This window comes from Malassezia pachydermatis (assembly GCF_001278385.1).
Source record: "Malassezia pachydermatis strain CBS 1879 chromosome Unknown scaffold2, whole genome shotgun sequence".
NCBI lineage: Eukaryota > Fungi > Basidiomycota > Malasseziomycetes > Malasseziales > Malasseziaceae > Malassezia > Malassezia pachydermatis.
In genome coordinates, this window is record NW_017253139.1 from 139,769 (window position 1) to 162,793 (window position 23,025).

Genomic DNA, 23,025 nt, shown 5'->3' on the forward strand with positions numbered 1-23,025 from the left:
TTCACCCGCGTCCACTTTCGCGAAGTACGAGAGCGAAAGAGGCCTAGAGCCCCTGGCTATGGCATCCTTGCTGATCGGTGCAGTCATTGGCCTCATTCAGGAGGGAAAGCGACGATGGACCTTGCGAAAAAGAAAAGCATCGCGCGTGCCTCTTAACACCGACGCATAGATCTTGCTTTACGTGCGTCAGAAGCAGGTCCCCCAGCGACCCCTCCCTACCAAAAAGCGTCTACATGCCATGAACTGCATTGGTTTATTTCTGCTCCTTCTTCCCCTGTCTATATTTGCTCAGTTTGGACCACAGGTATCGCAGGGAACGGCCAACCCCAGCCGTATACAAACCCTTCAGTGATTGCTTGCGTGCCGGTTCGCTTACAATCTTGGAAACTTCCGACTTCAGAACTTTTTCAAACGATGGCTGCTGAACCACCGTCAACCAGAAAGACGTGGCTTTTTTCGGTAAACTGTTTCTGTCGTCTTCGAGCATCTTGTCAAGTACCTCAGGCGTGAGCTCTGTGTCTCCCAGCTTGCTAAAGCCCGAAGGTCGAATGGGCATGAGCATCTCCGGGTCTTCATCCTTGAGTTTGGCGAGAATAGGGTGTAAGCCAGGTTTGGACAAGAAATGCTTCACGATGCGCATGCGAAGCGTCTGAGGCAGGTTCGCAGCAACAACAGCACGCATCGCAGGCGACTTGTCCTGCTTCATATAGAAGGTGTTTTCATGCTGCGTCACGGACACAAACCCAAGCCGCGTGAGCAAGGCAGAATACATCACCCGGAACCACAGTTGTTGGTTCTCAACAATGTTGCGAATCTTGTTTTGGTTCTCGCCGCCAGGCACGCTCATACGAAAATCACCCATGTAACTGAGCGATGACACGGCGTAGTACAGTTCCTTTTCCGTAAACTCTTCCGGGAGAAGGAGGAGCGCCGTGCGTAAAGCAGATGCCAAATTCGCCTGCTCAGCTCGCGGCACACGGTCTTTCGTAGCATCGAAGAGACGCGCTGTAGGCTTGTGCATACGGCCACTTGCATAGAGCGTGTTCCAATAGAGCAGATCGTCACACAGTTTGTTTGTATCGATGATTCCGTACTTGACAATGTCACCCTTGACTTTGACGTACGGGACGTACCACATACCCGCACCCCAGTTCTGTACCGAGCGCATAGTCAGGGCTCCCAGCCACCGGGTCCACCATGGGTAATGATCAGGATTCTTTTTCATATTCATGGCGTGCCAATGAGCTGGGTCTTTTACGGCAATGACCAAATCAATCATAGGCGGTTTCCCATCGGTGGATTTGGACTTTGCGGTCTGGCTGAATACGCCCGATCCATACGCAAATGCGTATTCCACTTGCGGGAGATTTAGTGCTTCTAAGAGCCCAAGGATATTACGACGATGGACTGACTCTTCCGATGCCATCGACGAAATCTTGGGGACTGCTGTCGGAAGCACAAACGAGGCCGGAAACGCTGCCTTTTTCTGGCTAGTCGTGCTTGCATTTTCCAAAACAATTCTGCTAGTATGGAGCAAAGACTTGGGGTAGGCCAGGGGCAAACACGGCCCGCGTCGCTGAAGCATAGTACGCACGGACATGGTCGTTGCAGTCTACGGCCAAGCATGTACGTTTCTCACTAGGGAACTACCTCGCTTCGATTATGTGGAGGTGAATAGGGGACGTGCGCAGCAACGCCCCTCGACCCACATCGCTATGACATCGACTGTGTGCTACGCAAGCCATTGTCCAGCATGCCTTGCGCTTGCAAATGTGCCATAAATCCACCTACTAAGTGCAGGCTTCCTGTTACGAATACATTGGGGATCACACCAGCTTTGGCATGCAGCGAACGCACAGCATCCATGACATGTTCAATGCTTGGCACGACATGCGCCACACAGTCTTGCGCCCATGTCACAGTGAGAGGCTGGTCTGCACTGGGTCCAGCTACATGCTGCAACTCACACCATACTTGCAGCAGCTCTCGCTGGATAGACATGCTCTCCAAGTCTTTGGGGTCAATTGATAGTGACTTCAAGTCACTGGCCGACCCGCCATCCGCGTACGTATTGTTAGTGCAGAAGTAGACGTGCTGGAAAAAGGTAACAGGGTCTACTTCTTGGATCCGTAGCTCATCGATCATAGCGCCCAACAAGATCATTGCCGAACGGCCGTTTGTACAGTTGAAGGCCAGTATATTCGGCTGTGTGCTAGTACGAACAGTCTGGACAAACCATTTGACACAGAACCGCACACTTTCCATAGTGTGGGCGCCATCCAAGCAGTACGTAGCACCGGCCGTAATGCTAGCCGGTACCGTTTGACAGCGGCCTGGCCAGAAGGCATCGCTCAGCCCCTCCTTAATGATGTCGTTGAGAGGGCTGCCACAGTCACCGAGCACATCGGCTGCGCCGGGAAAGCAGGCTTTGCCTGTCTCCGAGTGCGCAAAAGCACGTACTAATTCCACAGCCAGACTCGCATTGGTTTGTTGGTGATCACCCGGGAGACCCAGGCGAATCGACGCAAGCTCAGGTTTCACAGGGACCACTTCGTACGAAGAGGCACCTACCTTGTTAGCATATGATTGAAGCACGTGCAATGAGCTCGCTGGCTGCTCTACAGAAAGAGCAGGTGCACCCGGCTTAAAGATACCGGCCTTTTGCATGGCAATATCTTCAATGGTATTTCCCAGCAAAGCGGTATGATCCAGGCCCAGCGCCGTGACACCTGTCACGACGGGATGCTGCACAATGTTGGTAGAATCGTACAGACCACCAATTCCCACCTCTAGCAACGTAGCCGAGACTTGCAGAGAAATGAACACGTGAAAAGCCAAGATCGTCATGAAGCGGAAGTACATGGGACGCAGCGGCGTTGTCTCGAATCGACGGGTTGGATTCTGCTCCAAACGGTCCCATACTTCCCAAAAGAACTTGGCAAACTGTTCTTCGCTAATGGGTTCGCCATCAATGCGGATCCGCTCGCGAGCCGCGACCATATGTGGGGAAGTGTACAGTCCGATTTTGCCGGCATGGTGGGTTGGACGTACTTTCCGAAGTAGGGTATCGCAGAAAGCCGCTGTCGAGCCCTTTCCCTTGGTACCAGTAATATGAATGACATGAATGCGATCCAGATCAGCCCGTTGGTGTCCAATTCGTTCTAGATACTCTGTCATTTCCGGTTCATTGAGCTCGTTGACGGTCCTGCCACTACGGCGAATTGCTTCGAGTGTAGCTGCATTGGACTGCAGGGAGTTTAGTGCATCAATGGCTGCAGCATAGCTGCGGGCCGACGAGGCTGTCGTGGTGGACATAGTGCGGTAGCACGCGCTCAGTAGTCGCCCCAGAGACCCGCGTCGTACTCCTGCTGCACTTCGCAGCATTCGAAGACCATCGCGTGGCCGGCCGAGCGCGCGCGGACCACCTGCTAGCCACGTGGCATCTCACTCCACTCGGCCGTCAGGCTATCTAGTTTTGAAGTTCTTCACGTGACTACACGGGCGTGAGTCTCTAGCTTCTTCGAGAGCGTCGCTCGTCGTGAGAAAGCGTCGCGCACGCCGGTCGATTTCTACTTCCAACCATCAAGGCCGAACTTAGTGGTTTCACTTCAGTACGTATTCTACTGCGCGAGGATCGGCGCGAGCTTGGAATACGACTGAGCATTGAGCGAGGGATTCTGAGCCGCTGCTGTTTTCATCCTACGTTGCATTTTGTCGTGACGAACAGTACTAACCTACTTAGCGTACCATGGCCCGCAACAGCACTGTCAGCCCGTACGTTGGTCGTCTCGGCCGCAGCCAGCTGTACTCGAAGAAGGGTGGCTACAAGCACACTGACCGCAAGCCGGCTGCCGCCGCCGAGGAGGCTCCCGTTGCCACCAAAGAGAAGACTGTCGGTGGTGCCAAGAACGCTGGTAAGCGTGTGCTCCCTGTGAACAAGGCTCCGCGCTTCTACCCGGCCGACGATGTGCGCTCGAAGAAGGTCAACCGCAAGACTCCCAAGCCGACCAAGCTGCGTGAGAGCATCACCCCCGGTACTGTGCTCATCCTCCTTGCTGGTCGCTTCCGTGGCAAGCGCGTTGTCTTCCTGAAGCAGCTCGACAGCGGTCTCCTCCTCGTGACTGGTCCGTTCAAGCTGAACGGTGTCCCGATCCGCCGCGTCAACCAGGCGTACGTGATCGCCACCAGCACCAAGATCGACCTCAGCAACGTCCAGATTGACGAGAAGCTGAACGATGCATACTTCCGCCGTGAGAAGGCTGCCAAGGTGAAGGCTGAGGCTGCTTTCTTCGCTGACCCGGCTAACAAGGCCCCGCTCGCTGAGAGCAAGGTCGCTGACCAGAAGGCTCTGGACAAGGAGATTCTCGCTGCTGTGAAGAAGGAGGGTCCGATCATGAGCAAGTACCTTGCTGCCACCTTCTCGCTCTCGAAGGGTGACAAGCCCCACGCACTCCGCTTCTAAGTGCGATGATGATACATGCGCATAGCCCTTATCTTATGTTTGCGTGGGCTGATGGCTATGTGCCTGGCATGAGTGGTGGAGACAAGGCGCTCCTTTTGCCATAGAATTCACACTCTTGTCTATGTTCCAAAATAGGCCGAATCGAATACGAATGTGCCAGATGAATGTGGTAGTGTTGTTCTTCTTAGCTCGTCGTTAACTATGTATGTGCCTGGCGTTTGGATTGGTATACTTTGGGCTTTTGAAAGGCGGTGGTTTTCGTCTCTTGCTGGTGCTTATCATGCCCTTGTCGACTGAGTTCGCGAACCCGTTTCACGGTCATATCCGGGTAGCGTAGCCAGCGCACGGGTGTCGTGGGCACTTTTTTCGGGGCTTCATCGAGGGGTATGGTATTTTGCTTTTCGATTAGTTCGCGTGTCGTGTGCTGCCCTGGCGCGAGCGGCATACCTATCGCCGTACCATCTTCACGTTCTTCCAGGAAACGCTTCAATGCGTCTGGCCGCTTGCCTAGGACCTCAATACGGTATGCTTCACGCTCATTGAGCATGGCTACATTCGGCAGGCACAAGGTTCGCATGGCCCGCTGTCGCTGCCGAATGTCTTTGAGGTTGGCATGCACTTGGTCCTCACTCAAATCATGTCGTGGCGTGATACAATAGTCCACATGCCAATCCAATTTGGATAGATCGTCTTCATGGCGACCATGCAGCATATCTTCCAGTTGCGATGCACTCTTCGGCCCATGGAATTGTGCCAGGTCCACCGGGCCACGCACCAAGGCCTCGTTCACATAGCGGTCCATTTCGATATCCAGTTGAAGAACTTGCGGCGACGAACTTGCCTCGACAATCACAGACATCGATCCAGACCCTGGTCGTGTCTCCATGGTGATGGAGAGCGTTTCATTGGGTATGCATTCCGTCGCTGTATCGAGGATGCGCTCCAGTAAACCAAGAGACATGTGGTACGCCATATCGCCCATTTCGTTACTGCCGAACAGACGCATATTCATTTCCTCCAGACTGATGTATTGAAAACCAAAGATCTGCGCTGTGTTGTGGTAGGCCACAAAAATGCCGTCCATATGCCCAATACGCACTTGGAAATTGTACTTGAGAAAAGCGGCTCGGACCATGTCCCAATACTCTCGCTCGAACGACTCCCAAAGGCCACGTGCATGTTGGATTTGGTAGCCCGAGCCTTCCGCATAGTTGGCACGATCATTGCGGATCGAGACCACAGCGCGCGTCTTCAAGTCGAACGTCTTGTTCGGTAGACGAGGGTCCTGGCAATCCAGCTGCGAACGAAGGAGGAAGCGGTCGGTTTTGGCATAGTGGTATGCTTCTTTTTGCGTACGTTCCTTTTCTGTGAGTTTCCAACTGTTCACACGCTCGTACTTGGCATACTCTTGCGGCGACGCCGTCAAGAACTTTTCCAAGCTTTTGCCCAGCGATGTAAGCACATAGTTCGTGTTGTCCGTCTCTCCATCGGAGCCCTTATCAGCGTCCACGGCGTAAAAGCCACCAGGTTGATATTGCAGCTTGATCGAGACGGGAAGCTTGGCCCCTTCACTAAAGCCTGACGACATGTCGCTAAAGCTTGGGCTGAACCCGCCCATCTCCGGTTCCTTCCATCGACTCAGCAGAAAGTAGCAGTGGCTCAGCAGGCCTGTCATGCTACTTGTACTGCCGCAGTATTTCATCTTTTGCTTCTTGGTAATTTCCAGCAATTCTGGGTCCCGACTGGAGGTCAGATAAGGCGGCAAGGCACTGTAGTCAAACAGATCTACATCCAACACGCTGCGAAGATGGGGATCAAAGTTATAGATGCCCGTTCGTTTATCACGCAGCCAGTGAATGCCAGGGTTAAACAGGACACGATCCAGGCCATGAGCGAGCGTTGCCACCTCCATGGGACGCAAGGGCTTCACTGGTTTGATGCGGACGTCCGACGAGGACAAAGTCCCAAATCGAAGACCATGCTCTGCTTCCTTCTCGCACATTTCCAGACGAACCACACGTGCCTTTTGGGCCTCGTCGCCAAACAAGAACGATGTGGCTCGAGTATTCGAGTTGGTTCTTGCGCTGCCAGTGTCCTTTGTCGTCGCTCTCTTCTGCTTCTCATCGCTCTTTGCATCGGTATCGGCATCGTCATCTAGCTTTGTCTCTGCTTTTGTCGCACTTGACTGCGTTTTGTTCTTGTCTTTGGCACGCCGTTTTTCTTTACGTGGGGTTTTCACTACCGTGTCCTTCCTTGTGGCCGACGTACGTGTCTTCGTCTGCTTTTTAGGCACGCTCAGCGATGAATGCAATCCTCGCGCGCCTATCAGCACAGTAGCAGGCCTGGGCACGCCCATCTGCGGCCACCGAGTGCCCCATGCGACCCACATGCAGCAGCGTCCACAAGAAAAGCAAAGGCGAGAACCTCCAGACGCGAATCTTCATCCACATTGCTTAGTCAGAACAACCTCCGATCCTCGCAGTTAAGACCCTCGGTGCCTGTGTACCGAACGAAGAGCAACATAGGGGTATCTAGCTAAGTACAAAGTGCTATTTTAGTTCGCGCGTGTGCCAAACAAGGAGAGCCTGTGCCGGGTAAGATCTATGCATACGTACCATACTTGTGGCGGCTGAAGCCAGTTTTGGCCCATCCCTTCGTATTCGCGTGGCCAGAGTTCCGTTGCGACATAGTCTGTAGGTAAGACATTGGCGATGATACGTACAGATATGGCCCAGAACCAATCCTAAAACCTGACGTCCGTCGCCAAACGAGCCATTAAAATAACCCAAGAACAGTTCCAAGATCGGCAAATAGGCAGCGCTGATGACGATCAATCCAAAGAATCCGACCCGCAAGTGTCGATTTTTGCGGCTCCACACATACATCAGAAGCCAATACAACGGCTCCGAAAGAAATCGAATGGAGCAGGCAGAGCCTATTAAGAGCGTAGCCAGAGAGGCACATAGCAAGAGCCATGCATACTCTGCGCGGCGTGTCGATCCAAATGTTTGGGACTCAAGCATGAACGCAAACCGCACATAGTAGAACAAGTTGAACAGCAAATTGAGATTTAGCGGTCCAAAGTACATGAACGAAGTTATCAGACGCCAATACTGCCGCCGTTTAAATACAAATTGGGGTGAGTAAAACATGTAATAAGGAGATATGATGCCCCAGCTCTCTAGCGCAGCTAGGGTAACACCACCTACGAGCCATAATGTGGAAAATGGCGGCAGTGTATCCAGATCCATGGTAGTGGTCGTGTTGGTTAGGTGGTTAGCGAGGTGCGCGCCCTGTGTCGCCCAGAGCCTCCACATAGATGGGGCGGGGCGTCTCGGTTTCTCGACGTTTAGCAACCATGGCCAGTGAACCTATGCAAGCTGAAGGTGCTGCGGCACCTTGCCTGCAGATGCTCCTTCAAACACCACCAGGACAGCTCCAGAATGTGCTTCAAGATCTCAAAGGCATCATGGCCTCCTCCGTTTCCGACTCTGAGTTGTCGGCTCAACTCCAACCGTGGCTCGAGCAACATTCGCATGAGCAACTTCCTACTGTCTCTCTTGCATATGGTGAGCAGAAGGGTGACGCTATTGTATGCAAAGCCGCGAAGGTAGGCGACAAATATATCGATCCGAACCTGTCGTGCCTGTTTACCTACGACCATGCACAGGAGTCAGTACGCGATGTCCATCCTTGTGAGCGTGTAAAGGGGCCTGTAGAGGAGGTCCGATCTTCGATCGACCAAGCCCTAGCGAAGTATGTGTACAATCACTACCATACGGGTATATCGGCTGCCTACACGCCCACCGCCTATGTGGACATGGCTCTGGCGGCTGTGGACACGTCTCAACAAACCGAAGCGAGCTCAACGACGGATGCACCGACAGATGCACCGACAGATGCCAGCGGCAGTAGTACAACAGAAGCCCCCGGCACAGACGACAGCAATGTGGAAAAGGATGTCGAGGCGCCGTCTCACTCTGATGACCCCCCGCCGACGGAGGCAGCGACCTCCGCTTCTTCGCAGGCTTCGGACAAGATCCCAGATGTAAACTCAAGTGTATTTACACTACATATTGTCGGAAACAAGTACAATCTGCGCAATTTCTGGGCAGGTCGATGGCGGTCGACGTACTCTTTCGACGTGGCAACGCGCTCCTTCACGCAGGCGGACATCCAAATCCAATCGCACTACTTTGAGAATGGTAACGTGCAAATGCATGCAAAGCAACTGGCGCTGCCCCCGCGCATTGATACCGATGACCTCACCCAGTTACCGGCGGCTCTTGTAGCAGCTATTGAGGCCCATGAACAGGCATATCAAGGCATGCTGTTTAATACCATTGAGATGCTACGTGAGAAAGCGTTCAAAGCTCTACGTCGTACTTTGCCCATCACGAGACAAAAGATTGATTGGGATAAGGCTGTGAGCTACAAACTTGGAGCTGAACTTGCCAACAAATAAAGGGGCTCACGCTGAGTCTGCTTGTGTATGTGTGTATGTATGTATGTATGTAGCGCTGAATGGCTTTCTCTCACGTGCCAAGATTTCTTTGTCGTGGTGGAGCAATGACGCGCCTTTGTCTTGGCCTGTGCTCCGTGCAACAAAGCCACGGAAGCGGCAGGTGTTGGATGGATAAAGACAGCAGGTATGCGTGCCCATGCCCCTCATTGCGTCTTGCATTGAAGCGTGAGTAATGCATCGTGCTGTATCGATTCGTGAGCAGGGTGTTTTGCAATTTCATGGTGAAAAGGCGTACGTGGTGGAGCCTGGCCAGGCACGCCGTCTCTCTGTACGACCTCGATCTAGGTCCAAGGCATGGCAGGCCATGTGGTCTGCCAGCTTCTGTGGGGCCTCGCGTATGCGCGAGTATGTACTGGTGCACTCGGAAGCACCGGCTACCTTCCACACACACCTGTATGCCATTAAATCGCCTCATTCTCTTCAAGCGTGTTTAGCCTTGCATGCCGAGTCACGCACGGATGTATGGCAGGCGCCTAATGAGCATGGTACTTTGGTATGGCACCTCAGCGCTGCAGGTATCAATGAGGAAGGCACCATGGTCGAATGGGTCATTTGCCTGAACGCCAACGAGACAGAGGCGAGGATGTACTTGCAAGCCCTGCGCAGCAGTATTCGGCGTCTTGCGCGGCTGTCAAGTGGGCCCACATCCTATGTTTGCCCCGCCTCACATCCGTCCCAGGAGCATGATACGTATGCGCCATACAAAAGCAAGCTCGAATGGCTTGTAGGCTCTGATGTGCCTGTGCTCATTGAGTCAAGTCCGCGGCCTGCGACACGATTGCCATCACCCACACGGCCAGCCTCGGTGGCTACCATTCGCGCACCTTGTCCGGCGGAATGGTCGCCCATTGAGACGCACTTTGATTCTCTACTTATGTCACTCGATGCCCATCATCTGCCTGCAGCCTTACAGGCATCGATGGAATGGATCGACTTTGATTCGCTCTCTGCCGCCTCGTCGCCCAGCATCTCTCCGACGCCGTTGCGTCGTGCCTCCGGCCTGCACTATGGCTCGGCTGGCCGACGTGCGTCGTTGGTCGTTTCGCCTCGTCGTCGTACCTCGCTTGTGGCTGTGTAGTGTAGAATAGATCGTATGGTATGGACATGTATTTCTATCGCCAAGGCCGTTTCATCGCATACGTCATCTACGCGCCACGCGATTGGGCTATGAAGGTGTCCAGGTAGCGCTTGAGCGGTTTCGGCTCGAGCGTCTGTATGTTTTTTAAGAGCTCCATCGCGAGCTCTGGTGGGCAGTGTACACTTGGGAGGTACACCGTCGTCAGGTACTGCCCAAACTCATCGCCACGCGTTGTAGACAGGGCTTTGAGTAGCGCACTCAATTCCGCGAGCACTAGCTGTGACTGGGCATCCGTGGTATCAAACGAGGCCTTCGCCGGGATCTGGAACACCAGCGGCAAGAGGGCCTCGTACATAAATTGGTCGAATCCAGCGAGGGCCTTATCATCCTGCCCGCCCCACAGCGGCACGAGGCGCGTCAAGACACTGAGCGCTGCCCGCTGTGTCACAGGCTCGCCATGCTCTGCATAGTAAACGTGGCTTTGCAGGACCGTTTCCAGCTGGGGTTTGTTCTTCTCCGAGACAAGAAGACCATCGAGGCCGGCGGCCAGCAGTGCATTCATGAGACCAAAGTACGCACGCTCGGTATCTGCACGTCGGACCATATCGTCGGTGCCTTGGACGCCCTGGTTCAGGAACGAGAAGATGCGCGTAATAAGCACCATCAGCAAATCGTCCATCACATGGCGAATGCTCTCCTTGTACTTGTGGATCAGCAGCCCAAAGAAGTTCAATAGGTCGACCAGCTCGGCCTCTGTAACTTCGTTGACCAACGCATGGACCAAGGTGGGTATGTAGGGCAGAATAGCCGGGCCAGCCGACGCCACAATGCGTGCAAACGCTCCACGCGCCGCCTCGCGCACAATCAGGAAGCGATTCAGCGCCGTGGTGGCCATCACGATCTGCTCCGTCACTGGCTTCACTTCCTCGATCCAGGCTGGCTGTGTCGCGCGTGCTGCATCGTAGTCTGGGAAGCCCTTGGCAATCGTGCTCAGCGCCAGAATCACATGGTGCACTTGCAGTACCAACTGCAAGTTGCTGGGATCCGCCGCAAAGGCATGCACACTCTGCTGCAGCTTCTCCGACAATGGCTGCGTGATGGCTTTGAAGAGCAAGACCTGTGTCTCAGGCATATGACCCAGCTGCGCAAGAAGCAGGCCGCATGTGTCGAAGAGGTACAACTGACTGTCAAAAGCACTTGCTTTCTCGGTGGCCTTCGCCAAGGGATCTTCCTCCGGCGTAACACTAGGCAGCGTAGCATGCACCACTAGCGCCTCTTGCATACTCTCCAGCAGCTTCGGAACGAATTCCGAGGGAATCGCCGTGCGTGTGTCACGCACAAACCGGTAGAACAGGTAGTTGATGCGGCGGCGCATACCTACACGTGGATGACGCAAGCCACGGTGATCCAGGAACGCTTCGAGCGCCGTAGGCAGCAAATCTGGCCACAGGACAAAGCTCGTAGCATACCGCACGACCGTCTCAAAGTACTGCAGCTGGACCACTGGATGCATATGTGCGCCAATACGCGAGCGGAACAATACCTGCAAAAGCTCGCCCAGTGTGTTGGGCGGTAGCGATTGGTACACACTCAGCGACTGACGTACATTGCGTGGCTTGCCAGGCTCCGCTGGCACTTGAACGTACGAGTGCGGACCCAGGCCGACTTTGTTGCCACGCACCGACGAAAGCACTTCGCCGCAGCAGAACGCTGCGTACAAACACACTTCCGCCTGCTCCCATGGCAGCGCACTCGGATCCCCCGCTGCTAGCGTGTTGGTCACAAGTGCATGAACAGTATTCGAGACAAGGGGCTCGTCCATGGCTGCAATCGCCCCGAGAATCACTTGCAGCTGCTTACGCAGCTCGTAGAACTTGACAAGCTGCTCATCGTCCTCTTCCGATTCGTCGCTGTCCATCTCAGCTGGACCGCCGACCAGCGACGAATCGTCCCATTCCATCTCAGGGTCACACTTCATCTTACGCAGGACCAGCGTAATCAGTTCTGAGACAAAGGCACTTTGCGGTGCACTTAGACCCTGCGCAGCGCCATGGGCCTCATTGTGCCGCTTCGTCTTTTTGTACAGACCCAACACAAGGTGAATGCTAGGCAGCACTTGCTCGGCCGGCTCATCGTACTCGTCGGCCAGGAAGGCGAGGGCCTGCGGTAGGAATGCCAGCAGGCTCGTATGTGCCGCCTCGCGCGTATCTGCGTCGGCACCTGTGGTATCTTCGGCAATTTTGCAGAGCTCCGTCACAATGGCATTCACCAGTTTGGCTAAGTGCTCACGCAGCTCGGTATGCACATCGTCCTGTGTACGCGTCGTCGCCTCCAGCTGCTGCAACGCCGATTCCAAGCTGAGGCCCTGGATCAGTGCTAGCTTGTCCGCAGGTTTCATACCTTTGCACACAATTTCACAAAGTGTGTCCGCCGTAGCATAGCGCAAGGCATGGTGCGACGAGTCCAGTGCATTGTACAGGACATGCACCGTATCCATCGAGACAATCAACGAGATATCAATCCACGACGCATAGTCGCCGACCACTGCCATAGCCACAGTAGCTACGTGGCCGGCCGTACGTACGGTCATATGCTGCGGCGCGTCATCGCCGGTATCAGGTGCTTGCAGCGCTTGCAACGCATCACGAATCACACGCCACAGCAGCTCTGCGATACTCGCTGCATGATGCGCGCGAATCTCATCGCGCACTACGGCATCACGCTGCAGACGCTCTTTGCTGCGGACGGAACGCAGCATGACATCTGATCCCAGGTGCAGCGACAAATCGTGGAGCACTCGCAGCATCAAGTCTGTGACAACGACATGAATACCTTCTGCGTCGTCTGGGTGCGCGGTGCAAAGGGCCAGCGCCGAAGTGAGGAACGTATACGAGGACGTCAGGCTATACGTCTGCAAGGTGAGCAAGGCCAAGGTCTGTGCGATTTTGTTCTTCATAAACGCCACGCCCTGCTCGCCTTGTCCATGGACAAACTCCGTCTGAAGGTAGGTCATGGCGCCTTCCTGCAGGAAGGAGAGCGCTTCCGAGCCCTGTGGCTGTTCATGCACGCTGATGGTTAGATGACGCAACACGTACCGTCTGTCGAGGAAATCGTCCACAAGGTTCAGGCCAAACAGACGGATAGCATGCTCATACTTCGGTGCACTGCCGTCGTCATTCCGTGCGATCCATACGCGCCAACCGAGACTCCAGCTCTCGTCTGTAGCCTGCTTCAGTTGCTCCAAGTACGCCAGCGCTTGGCTTACCAGGTTCGCATCCTGGACAGCCGCTGCATTGGATGCAATTTCGACAGCTTGTACGAGCTGTGCTTCTTGCGTGTCCATCCGGCGCTTGTATTCCTATCGAGTCCACTCGTACACCCACGCGCTCCAATCGACGAGAAGACAGACGAACGAACTGCGCGAAGGAGGTTCGAACCAACACTGCGCTGGACCTGCGAGCGAGAGACAGAGCGAGGGTTTTTTTCGTCACGTGCATACCACGTGAGGGGAGCCCTGGCGCTCGCCCTAGGCGGAGAGGCACCGCAGCCCACGCACGCGCTGCGGGGGTCCAGCCGTCAAATCGCGTGCAGGGTATTTCGAAGGGTGGGCGTGCGAGCGATCGTGCATTGTTCCCTTCATGTGGCGTAGGACGTTGCGTGTACGCGCCTTTTCCACCTCAGCGCGGCAGTCGAAGCCGCCGACTGCCGTGGTCATGATGAACATGGGCGGTCCCTCCACGCTGGACGAGGTCCAGCCGTTCCTCACTCGTTTGTTTCTGGACCGCGATTTAATGCGTTTGCCGTTGCAGTCCCAGCTGGGCCCCCTCATTGCGAGACGACGTACGCCCAAGATCCAGGCGCAGTACGATAAGATTGGCGGTGGCTCGCCGATTCTCCCGTGGTCGCGCACGCAGGGCGAGGCGATGGCTCGTATGCTGGACGAGCTCTCGCCTGCGACGGCGCCGCACAAGTCGTACGTGGCTTTCCGATACGCCTCGCCTCTCACGTCCGAGTGCATGGACGAGCTTGCGGCGGATGGTGTAAAGCGTGCTGTGGCGTTCTCGCAGTACCCGCAGTACTCCTGCAGCACGACGGGCAGCAGCTTGAATGAGCTGTACCGTGAGATCCAGCGGCGTCAAGCACGTGGCGCGCCGGAAGGGTCGATTCAGTGGTCGGTCATTGATCGATGGCCGACGCAGCCTGGCCTGGTACGTGCGTTTGCGAATCGTGTACGCGAAGCTGCCGCGCAGCTCCCGCCCGAGGTCGCACGGGAAGCGCCGATCATGTTCAGTGCACACTCGCTTCCGATGCAAGTTGTTTCCGGCCGTGGTGACCCATACCCAGCCGAAGTCGCTGCGACGGTAGCAGCTGTCATGCAGGAGCTTGGGTGGGCGAACCCCTACCGCCTCACATGGCAGAGCCAAGTCGGCCCTTCGGCGTGGCTGGGGCCTCAGACGGTGGACACGCTCAAGGGCTGGGCGAAGCAGGGTTTCCAGCACGTGATGGTCGTCCCAATTGCCTTTACCAGTGATCATATTGAGACACTGTATGAATTGGACGTGGAGCTGCAAGAGGATGCGCATGAGCTGGGCGTGCACCTTGTACGTGCGCCCTCGCTGAACGACGAGCCAGTGTTCTTGCGAGCGCTCGCTGATACCGTGCAAGTGCATTTGGCCTCGTCACCGGAAGGTACGGTGCCGTGGGCGCAGGGGGCATGCAGTCGTCAAATGCGCCTTCGATGCCCAGGTTGCACGAATGCCGACTGTCACGCGCAAAAAGCATTCTTTGCGGCTGTGTAGATATGTCTATGTACCCCACAATGCATTCCACGCACGGCGTAGCATGCTGGGCTCGTCCGTAGCCGTCGCATCTTCCTCTTCCTCCTCCTCGGCCGGCGTTGCATCGTCTATGGTCGCCGGCGTCGCATCCGTGTCGGCAAGTGCCGCTTCCCCCACCGCAGGCCCTGGCATGGCGCCGACGACTTGAAGCAAGGCATCGCGTGTTTCGTCGTCCACATGTTCAAGCACTTGTTCAATCTGCTGCGGATCCGCCTGCTGCTGCATCTGCTGGAACAGAGCCCAGAGCCGTGCATGCGCATTTGACTGCGACGTAGCCTGCTCCATAAGCGCACCATAGTACGCTTCATCGTAGCGTGTGCCGTCGGCCGGCGGCAGCGGATCAAACGTATCGAGGCCACCAGGCGGACTGCGGACGTGAGGCGGTAAGTACCGCACAAGCTGTTGATGCAGCGCCGCAGGCAGGTCGGCCACGAGGACGTGGCGGTACACGCCCAGGCACGTCGTCGCCTCCGCGGTGCCGAGCGTGTACGTAGCACCGACGAGCGCTGGAAGCACAGCCTGGGCGATGGATCGGAACCACGTCGTATGGCTCGCTTCTTTCCACAGACTCAGGGAACGATGGACGTACAAGTGCGCCAGCAGTTCGTCCAGCGCCGGCGTCGAGGCAGCATACATCCCCTGCATCGGGAAAGCACGAACTACGTCAGGCGGCATACTCACATCCAGCTTATCAGCCAGCAAGATCGCCGTGCGTGGATGCCGCGCAATGGCCAGGCGTAGGGCCGCATCACTGGCCTCTGTCTCGTTCTGAGCACGCAGTGCCAAGGCACGGGCATACTGCAGTCCAGCACACCAATCCAGCGTGCCATGCCCTGTCTCGCGCGCCATCGTACGCTCGTGATCCAGCGGTGTACAAGCGCGCACGTTGTCGACCGCCATACGATCCTGCTGCGTCGCTAGGTGTGCATCCAGTGCATCGATGAGCGATAAGAGCCAGGCACCTTGCTTGCTTTTGATCGCTAGGAAATCCATCCATAGCAGCATGCCATGAGGATCGTTGACATCCAGGCTCAGTACCAACTTGCACCATTCCAGCGAGGTACGCCACGTCCCACGCCGCCCAAACAAGTCAATATTGCGGTGCGCCGCGAGCCAAAACGCGCGGTTCTCTGCACGGGCAAACGTGCTCAGAGGCGGGCCATGGCTCGACGTGAGCGACGTGACAAACGTCGACGCCGCCGAACGTTCCATTGCAAACAATGCGCGGTCCACAAAGTCCGCTGCCTGGCCCAAGTCGCCTTGGTATCGCGATACATCCGACAGCTGCAGTAGTGTATCAACGTGCCATGGGAACACACGCAGCAGCGCGTAGAGCGCTTGCGTATCGTACGAACGCACAGCCTGCGCAAACTGAAACTGCGCTTGCTTGTATGCGCGGCTGTGCTCCCAGCTGCATATGCGGCCCTGGGGCGTATCGCGCGTCGTCATCGACAAACCAACAAACGAGCGTCCGAGATCCGGCCAGGTAGGTTTCGGTGTGCTCAGCACGGTCCGAGCGCGCATATTGGAGTTGAGGTGCGCGCCACGATTCCGCCCACCTGCGCGCGTTGGGGCTTGGTTCTTCTCACGCTCGTACGCTTTGATCGCAGCCGCACCGAATTGACGCCGAAGTTCCTGCGCTGGATCGAGCTGCGTTGCTTCCAGGGCAAGCACACTACGCAGCGTCGTCCATGGCGTCTTGGCGTGTGTCGATGGAGTTTGTGCATCTGTCGACGACGCTGGCCGTTGCGTAGTCTCGCTAGCAAGGAGCGCATCCATTTCCTCGAGCGACATGGCATTCACATCCTTCGTCACGCTAGCCTTCGCCTTCTTTTTCTTTTTCTTCGACTTACTCTGCGATGGTATACTGGTTTCTGGGGCGGCCGAGGGGACATCATCCGCATCGTCTGGCGTCTCATCCAGGGCCAACTAGCGCGTGAGTCAAACGTCTATGCGTACATACCGATGCAAAGCCTGTGGCTATCGTCGTGACAGGCGCAGCTTCCTCGTCCTTGTCGTCATCATCAGCCGGCGGCACAGCGTCAGGCGGTACCTGTTCCGTGTTGCCCGGCGCCGAGAGCTGCTGCAGTTGCGCCAGCTCTTCTTGCTGCCGCTGCAATCGCCGATTCACGCGGCGGCTCATCGTGCAAGGGCAAAAGCACAGACGTTCCAGCGACACTCTTTGGCCTCGGCCGATGTACACATCACGCCAAGAGAGCACGCTCCACCACGCCACGCCATCTTCGACACCCCCCTTCCCCTGCGAATGATCTCTATGCTGCGTGCCTCTGCGCGGCCTTTACGCGTTGGCGTATCGCCCATAGTGCGTCAGCGTATGCTGCCACTCCCTGCTAGGGCCTTGCCACAGCCTTTCCGTGCGTTGAGCACGGAAGGCGAGCGGCCCACTAGCAAGGCGTCCCACACCACCTTGCCGCCGACCAACAGCACAGGTGTACGTACCGCATTGGTCGTACTAACATACAGCCATTCAATTTGCCAGCGGCGGCGCTGTTTATTGCTACAGGTGTCGGTCTTTACTTCTACTTCCAGCATGAAAAGGCCAAGATGGCCGAGGCTAAGCAGAAGAAAATGGAAGAGCAGGCGGCGATCGGTCGTCCACGTATCGGTGGTCCCTTCGAGCTGGTCTCTTCCACCGGCCACCCATTCACAGAGAAGGATCTGCTGGGTAGCTTCAGCTTGATTTACTTTGGGTTTACCAACTGCCCTGACATCTGCCCTGAAGAGCTCGATAAGATGTCGGCCGTCGTTGACGAGGTGGCAAAGACGCACGGCTACGTGATCAACCCTGTCTTTATTACTTGTGACCCGGCGCGAGACCGTGTGCCGATGGTGGCTGAGTACATTGCCGATTTCCATCCACGTATGGTCGGTCTCACAGGCTCGTACGAAGCCGTGAAGGCGGCTTGCAAGGCATTCCGTGTGTACTTCAGCACACCTCCTGGCGCGGACCCTTCGACGGACTACCTTGTGGACCACTCGATTTTCTTTTACCTGATGGATCCTGAGGGCAAGTTTGTCGATGCGTTCGGCAAGAGCTCGACGGAGGAAGAAGTGCGTGATAAGGCCCTGGACTATATTCAGCGCTGGCGTGCGACCGGCCTCCCGCTGGAAGAGGCTAATGCGAAGCACAAGGCGGCAACAGATGGACGCGCTTTATCCACGGACCAGGAACTCTTTTCCGAGCCGAGCTTGACACCGTCTGTCCCCCCGGCGGTCGTGCCTCAGGACCGCCTCATTTAATTGTGTAGTTCGAAAAACAAGCATACGCGTATAGAGAGCGCGACGATTACCTACATGCCATGGGTAGACATCTATGCATAGGAAAGACCCTTCCTATCGAGGTCTTGCACTATGCCTGCATACACACAACCAAGCCGCTCCGTATCTTCGCGCCCATGGGAGATAGGGTGTGCCTGCCGACCAGCGCAAATGATAAACGCGTGTCTATTTTAGATAAAGTCGTTTGTGGCTGGCCCGAAGAGGGAACGGACGTCGTCCGTGCACACCATGTGACCAATCAGGTGCAGGTATGGGGTGCAACGTTTACACACGCGCCAGTTTTGTGGGCCACATTGTTAGGGGCACGCGTTTGTGCCCTCGTGCCGGGGCCCACGACAATTACACATCCACTCCGTCTTCCCAGTCCTGATTCTTTTCTTCTGAAACGGACTCCCGCGCGGATGATACGGTCTACGAACCATTCCCCGATGCCCATTCCGGCCCCAGCGGCGCCGCCGATGGAATCGCGCGGCTCTCACTCTCCTGTGGAACTACCCACCCCTCCTGATGGTGTAGGACTTCCAGCACCGCCACGGTCTTTGCGGGAGGGATCGTCATGGCTCAGCGCCACACCACTCACACGCAAACCGTTGCCTACACTTACACCAGCGTACCGTGCCGAACTTCCACGGTACTCCTCCGTGCCGTACATGGGTCTTCGGCCGCATGGCTCGGCGATGTCGACATTCCAGCTCTCCGCGGAACGTCAGCATGCCTCGGAGAGTGCTGACGATACAGATATGTCTGTGGACGATGTCTTTGCAACCTCGTACCGTGCGGACGACCGTCGCACACGGACCGTTTCTCACTATGCTGATGTGGACGATGTAAGTCCCAACCTCGTGCCGCACATGGACAACGACGAGATGGTGCCGTCGTTGGAACACAGCTATCCGCGCTCTCCCCTCGTACGCCGCACCTCGTTGCGAAGTGTAGACACTTTCAACGTCGTGCCAGGTCCCAGTTCGCGCCGCATGCCTTACAACATCCCCTCACGATCGCCTGGCGCCGTGGGCCCTCTCAGCCAAGCGTATGCTATGAGCATGACGCCCTCGTCGACATCGATGCGGACAACGCGCCTTCCGCCATGGACTTCGTTCCACCGTGCGAGCAAAAGCACACGGCCAAGCACCTCTGCGCCGATGACGTCTCATGGCGTGTTGTCAGCGTACGATGAAGATGAGACGGACGATGAAGTGAGTGCAGCCGGCATTGACGATGAGATGACCGACGATGACACTGAGCTGCCGATGCGGATACACGGACGAGGCGTGCCTATGCACACGACGAAGCGTTCGGACATGATGATGCCGACCGTCACTGGCGGTGGGCGTTTGTCTCTGCCTCACTCGCTCCCGACGCGACCACTCTCTTCCTCCTATGGGCGTTCGCCTGATGAGTCTTCTCGTTCTCAGATGCACATGGCTGTAGCAGCGCTGGATCGCTTGTCCATGGCAGGCACGAGTGTCGAGGACGAGAAGAAGATGTCGATGCGGACGTACGTGGATGAGACCGACGAGGTGGCTGCGATCCGCGATCGGCTCGGCGGCGCTGCGAACTGCTCAGCTTTCATTTCCAAGCTGTGGCACTTGATGATCAACCCCGACTTGTATGGCAAGTACATTCACTGGAACGAGGCTGGTGATGCGATTATTATTAATAGCGAGCCCGAGGTGGCGGCGGAATTTGCGGCGGATGTCCTCCCAAAGCTGTTCAAACATGGCAACAATGCGTCGTTTGTGCGGCAGCTCAACTTGTACGGCTTCCAGCGTGTATCCTCCTCGCGACTTTTGGATGCTGTGGAAATGCAAGTCGTCGCTGCCCGTACCCAGCAAAGTCAGCGCATAGGAGCAAGCACCACAGGGCCTTACAACACCGCTACCGAGCTCTACGGCATGCACTCCAGCTTTGCTCACCCACGTTTCCGACGTGGTCAGGAAGCCTGGCTGGCCAGCATGAAGCCACGTTCGTCGAAGAAGCCCAAGAAGCCCCCTACGAGCGAGGCGCGACCTTGAGGATCGTGTTACAGTGTACATGTGTTTTCTACGATGCGTTTGTTTGTTCTTGTAGTTTTTTAGATGTCATGAAGATGTGATCGGCAGCCATGGGCAACAGGTCACGAGCTGGGATTGTGGCGTACGTCGGCTCGGCACGTAGCTCCGTCCATACGTCGCCCTCCTGCGGCTCAGCTAGGTCGATTTTGTCCAGCAACTGCGTGCGCTGTGCCTCGCCATCCGGCTGCGACCCTTCAAACAGGTACCACCACGCCCAGCCATCGCCCCATTGCTTGGCAGACTGCACCGTCTTACTGAACCAATCGCGCGCTTGTGCCGCCTTGCCTTCGTCCCAAAAGAGACGCGCCACCGTCGTGATGACATACGGGCTATCGCCGGATCGACGCAGCGCCTCTGCTGCACGCGTCTTGCGCGAGGGCCGTGGCTCCAGCCAAATCGAGGCACTGAGCAGGCGGCCACTTGTCGGGCACGCTTGCAGACCACGGCTGAGCAGTGTTTTCGCCTGCATCGCACTGCCAGCGCGCAACTCAATCGCGGCGGACTCGGCCCAAATGGCATCGTCTTGCGTCAGCATTTGCCGTGCCTTTTCCAGCAAGGCACGAGCACGAATCGTGGAATCGTTGGCTTCTTCCCATCGACTCGCCCGAATCCACAACGCCACCGAGGTGGGGCAGGCACGCCGCCCTACAGCGTAGGCTTCGCGTGCTTCTGCCACATGGTTCTGACGCTCATGCCAACGGCCATGCAGCTCATGCAGTGTGGCCGACGCAGGGTATCGCTGCAGCGCTTCTTGAATCAAGGTCAGCGCCTCGTCCCAATGCGCCTGACGCCACGCAAGGTGGACACTCGTATTCCACACACGCTCCGTCTTCACTTCAGCGCGTGCGCGCTTCAGCAACGCAGCCGCAGCACCCATCTCGCCATGGTCCGCTTCCAGCGTCGCAGCGGCCAGGGAAATGGCCTCCGAGCCCAAGTTCGCCTCGAACGCGCGGCTGAGCACTTCACGTGCGCCAGGCACATCATTCGCACGTCGTCGCTCGTCCGCGTAGAAGAGCCAGAGAGTTTCAGCATGTGGGCACTGCGATACACCGCGCTCGAGGAGCGCCGCGAGGGACTCGTGCGTCCCGTGCACACGTTCAATCTGCGCTGCATGCTTCCACAGCTCGAGCGCATCCGGGTACTCGTCCAACGCACATGATAAGATCGCTCGGGCGGTCGAAGCACGGCCATGCTCCAGGCATGCCTGGGCATCTTCCAGCCATACACGTCGCCGATCTTCTTCGTCCAAGTCCAAGTAGATCGTCGCTTTGACGATGGCCGCGCATGTCACAGGTCCGCCTTCCTTGTCGACCTGTTCGGCTTCTCGAAGCCACTGCTCGCGGCTCAGCAAGGCCCCAGCTTTGCGCAGCGCTTGCACGGCCGCGGCCATCGTCTTATCCACACGTTCAGCAGGTTCTTGCCCTTCTTCCAATAGACGCGCAGCCGCAATCCAGATCTCGTGCGAGGTGGGCACCGTCCGACGTGCCCGGTTGAGCACGCTCTTGGCCTCCGCGGGAGGCGAGAGCCGCGCTAGCGTGAGCCACAATTCCACGCTCATGGGTACCGCTTCCACCGCCCCTGCCAACAGAACACGTGCATCGTCCGGCTTTTCTTCCAGATTCACCAGTTCTTTCCATAGCTTGACCGAGTCAGGAATGTGCTCCAGCGCCTTGCGCAGGACACGCTTCTTGCTTTCCGTGTCGGTCTCCAATTCCATCGCCCGAAGCCATATGTTCACTGACTGGCTCAGGTATTGGATAGCCCGGGCAAGAATGACCTTGGCATTTTCCACCGAGTTCAACCGTGCACTTTCCAGCCATACATCTTCACTGCGTGGGCATTGCTCACAGCCTTGCGCAATGACTTTGCGTGCCAAGGCCATCTTTCCAGCCACTTCTTCTAGACGAGCGGCGGCAATCCAGCCTGGGGCATGCTTGGGATTCGTCTTGATGACCGAGTCCAAGAGGCTACGTGCTTTCTTGATATCACCGATTTCCACATTGGACTTGATCGAGACGCCAGAGAGCGCTGTCAAGTAGCCGGTAGGGTCAATGGAGGTGGATAGGCCAGAGGAGGCCACAGCGCTTTGCGATGAGGCTTGGTCAAGCTGATGCGAGAACACCTTGTTTCGCGCCTCGCCAATCTCAGTGAGAGAGCTCACGGCGCCATCGTCCTGCGCTGTAGAGCTGACCTGCGCTTGATCGCGTGCAGAGAGCAGGACACTATCCGGCACGGCATAGGTGCGATTGTCGCGTCCTTCACGCAGCGACGCAGCTTTCCGTCGCTTGCCTGTAAGATTCCCTGGCTCCGGCAAGGAAGCCCACTCTTCTTCGCTGACAGTCGCCAAGTTCCGCTTCAAGTCTGCGAACTGCGCCTGGATCTTTGGTTGCGATTTTCGCGCCTCTTCTCGCTCTGCAGCCTCGCGTGCTTCACGTTGCTTACGGCGCCGTTCATCCATATGCCGATCGACACTCTCCCAAATACGATCGGCCTCTTCATCGTCTTTCTCATAGACTGTATTCGCGAACAAAGCCGTCTCTTCTTCAGGGTCCTGGAATCGCTCGTCATCGTCATCGTCTGCATCGTTGGTATCTTCACCACGCCGTGCACGCGCCGCGGCAATGGTCTCCGCCGAGGGTCCTTCACGCGCAGGACCGATATCGGAGCGTGTCGTAAAACCAGTGGCACCACGTCCAAGACCAGCTACGTAGCCAGCTGGCGCCTGCATTGACAGGAACGCCAGTTTATTGGGTCGACTACTCGCCATC

The 23,025-nt window shown here is 56.6% G+C and overlaps 13 protein-coding genes across 13 annotated transcripts; 6 read left to right on the forward strand and 7 right to left on the reverse strand.

The window, feature by feature from the left end:
* Positions 1–253: 253 nt before the first annotated feature.
* On the reverse strand, positions 254–1,600 carry Malapachy_2150 (hypothetical protein; the record flags this gene model as incomplete). The annotated part of the gene is made up of 2 exons (XM_018136642.1): positions 254–1,113; positions 1,141–1,600. 2 exons carry the CDS (start codon positions 1,598–1,600, stop codon positions 254–256), a joined length of 1,320 nt encoding a protein of 439 aa, XP_017993070.1.
* Positions 1,601–1,713: 113 nt separating this feature from the next.
* Positions 1,714–3,315, reverse strand: Malapachy_2120 (bifunctional protein; the record flags this gene model as incomplete). Its single annotated transcript, XM_018136612.1, has 1 exon — positions 1,714–3,315. One exon carries the CDS (start codon positions 3,313–3,315, stop codon positions 1,714–1,716), a length of 1,602 nt encoding a protein of 533 aa, XP_017992868.1.
* Positions 3,316–3,748: 433 nt separating this feature from the next.
* Malapachy_2105 (60s ribosomal protein l6) lies at positions 3,749–4,462 on the forward strand (the record flags this gene model as incomplete). The annotated part of the gene is made up of 1 exon (XM_018136597.1): positions 3,749–4,462. The coding sequence occupies one exon, from the start codon at positions 3,749–3,751 to the stop codon at positions 4,460–4,462; it is 714 nt and encodes a 237-aa protein (XP_017992983.1).
* A 199-nt stretch (positions 4,463–4,661) lies between these two features.
* Malapachy_2143 (hypothetical protein) lies at positions 4,662–6,851 on the reverse strand (the record flags this gene model as incomplete). Its single annotated transcript, XM_018136635.1, has 1 exon — positions 4,662–6,851. The coding sequence occupies one exon, from the start codon at positions 6,849–6,851 to the stop codon at positions 4,662–4,664; it is 2,190 nt and encodes a 729-aa protein (XP_017993194.1).
* Positions 6,852–7,016: 165 nt separating this feature from the next.
* Malapachy_2121 (hypothetical protein) lies at positions 7,017–7,713 on the reverse strand (the record flags this gene model as incomplete). The annotated part of the gene is made up of 2 exons (XM_018136613.1): positions 7,017–7,153; positions 7,185–7,713. 2 exons carry the CDS (start codon positions 7,711–7,713, stop codon positions 7,017–7,019), a joined length of 666 nt encoding a protein of 221 aa, XP_017992869.1.
* A 107-nt stretch (positions 7,714–7,820) lies between these two features.
* Malapachy_2133 (f-actin capping alpha subunit) lies at positions 7,821–8,927 on the forward strand (the record flags this gene model as incomplete). Its single annotated transcript, XM_018136625.1, has 1 exon — positions 7,821–8,927. One exon carries the CDS (start codon positions 7,821–7,823, stop codon positions 8,925–8,927), a length of 1,107 nt encoding a protein of 368 aa, XP_017993142.1.
* Positions 8,928–9,159: 232 nt separating this feature from the next.
* Malapachy_2134 (hypothetical protein) lies at positions 9,160–10,065 on the forward strand (the record flags this gene model as incomplete). The annotated part of the gene is made up of 1 exon (XM_018136626.1): positions 9,160–10,065. One exon carries the CDS (start codon positions 9,160–9,162, stop codon positions 10,063–10,065), a length of 906 nt encoding a protein of 301 aa, XP_017993141.1.
* A 67-nt stretch (positions 10,066–10,132) lies between these two features.
* On the reverse strand, positions 10,133–13,408 carry Malapachy_2139 (arm repeat-containing protein; the record flags this gene model as incomplete). The annotated part of the gene is made up of 2 exons (XM_018136631.1): positions 10,133–13,133; positions 13,161–13,408. 2 exons carry the CDS (start codon positions 13,406–13,408, stop codon positions 10,133–10,135), a joined length of 3,249 nt encoding a protein of 1,082 aa, XP_017993136.1.
* Positions 13,409–13,703: 295 nt separating this feature from the next.
* On the forward strand, positions 13,704–14,864 carry Malapachy_2109 (ferrochelatase; the record flags this gene model as incomplete). The annotated part of the gene is made up of 1 exon (XM_018136601.1): positions 13,704–14,864. The coding sequence occupies one exon, from the start codon at positions 13,704–13,706 to the stop codon at positions 14,862–14,864; it is 1,161 nt and encodes a 386-aa protein (XP_017993008.1).
* A 6-nt stretch (positions 14,865–14,870) lies between these two features.
* Positions 14,871–17,046, reverse strand: Malapachy_2144 (hypothetical protein; the record flags this gene model as incomplete). Its single annotated transcript, XM_018136636.1, has 2 exons — positions 14,871–16,832; positions 16,867–17,046. 2 exons carry the CDS (start codon positions 17,044–17,046, stop codon positions 14,871–14,873), a joined length of 2,142 nt encoding a protein of 713 aa, XP_017993199.1.
* A 132-nt stretch (positions 17,047–17,178) lies between these two features.
* On the forward strand, positions 17,179–18,164 carry Malapachy_2114 (sco1-involved in stabilization of cox1p and cox2p; the record flags this gene model as incomplete). The annotated part of the gene is made up of 2 exons (XM_018136606.1): positions 17,179–17,355; positions 17,388–18,164. The coding sequence occupies 2 exons, from the start codon at positions 17,179–17,181 to the stop codon at positions 18,162–18,164; spliced, it is 954 nt and encodes a 317-aa protein (XP_017993048.1).
* A 467-nt stretch (positions 18,165–18,631) lies between these two features.
* Malapachy_2131 (dna binding transcription factor) lies at positions 18,632–20,218 on the forward strand (the record flags this gene model as incomplete). Its single annotated transcript, XM_018136623.1, has 1 exon — positions 18,632–20,218. One exon carries the CDS (start codon positions 18,632–18,634, stop codon positions 20,216–20,218), a length of 1,587 nt encoding a protein of 528 aa, XP_017993144.1.
* Positions 20,219–20,246: 28 nt separating this feature from the next.
* On the reverse strand, positions 20,247–23,024 carry Malapachy_2116 (pre-mrna splicing factor prp1; the record flags this gene model as incomplete). The annotated part of the gene is made up of 1 exon (XM_018136608.1): positions 20,247–23,024. One exon carries the CDS (start codon positions 23,022–23,024, stop codon positions 20,247–20,249), a length of 2,778 nt encoding a protein of 925 aa, XP_017993050.1.
* Between the last annotated feature and the right edge of the window lies 1 nt (position 23,025).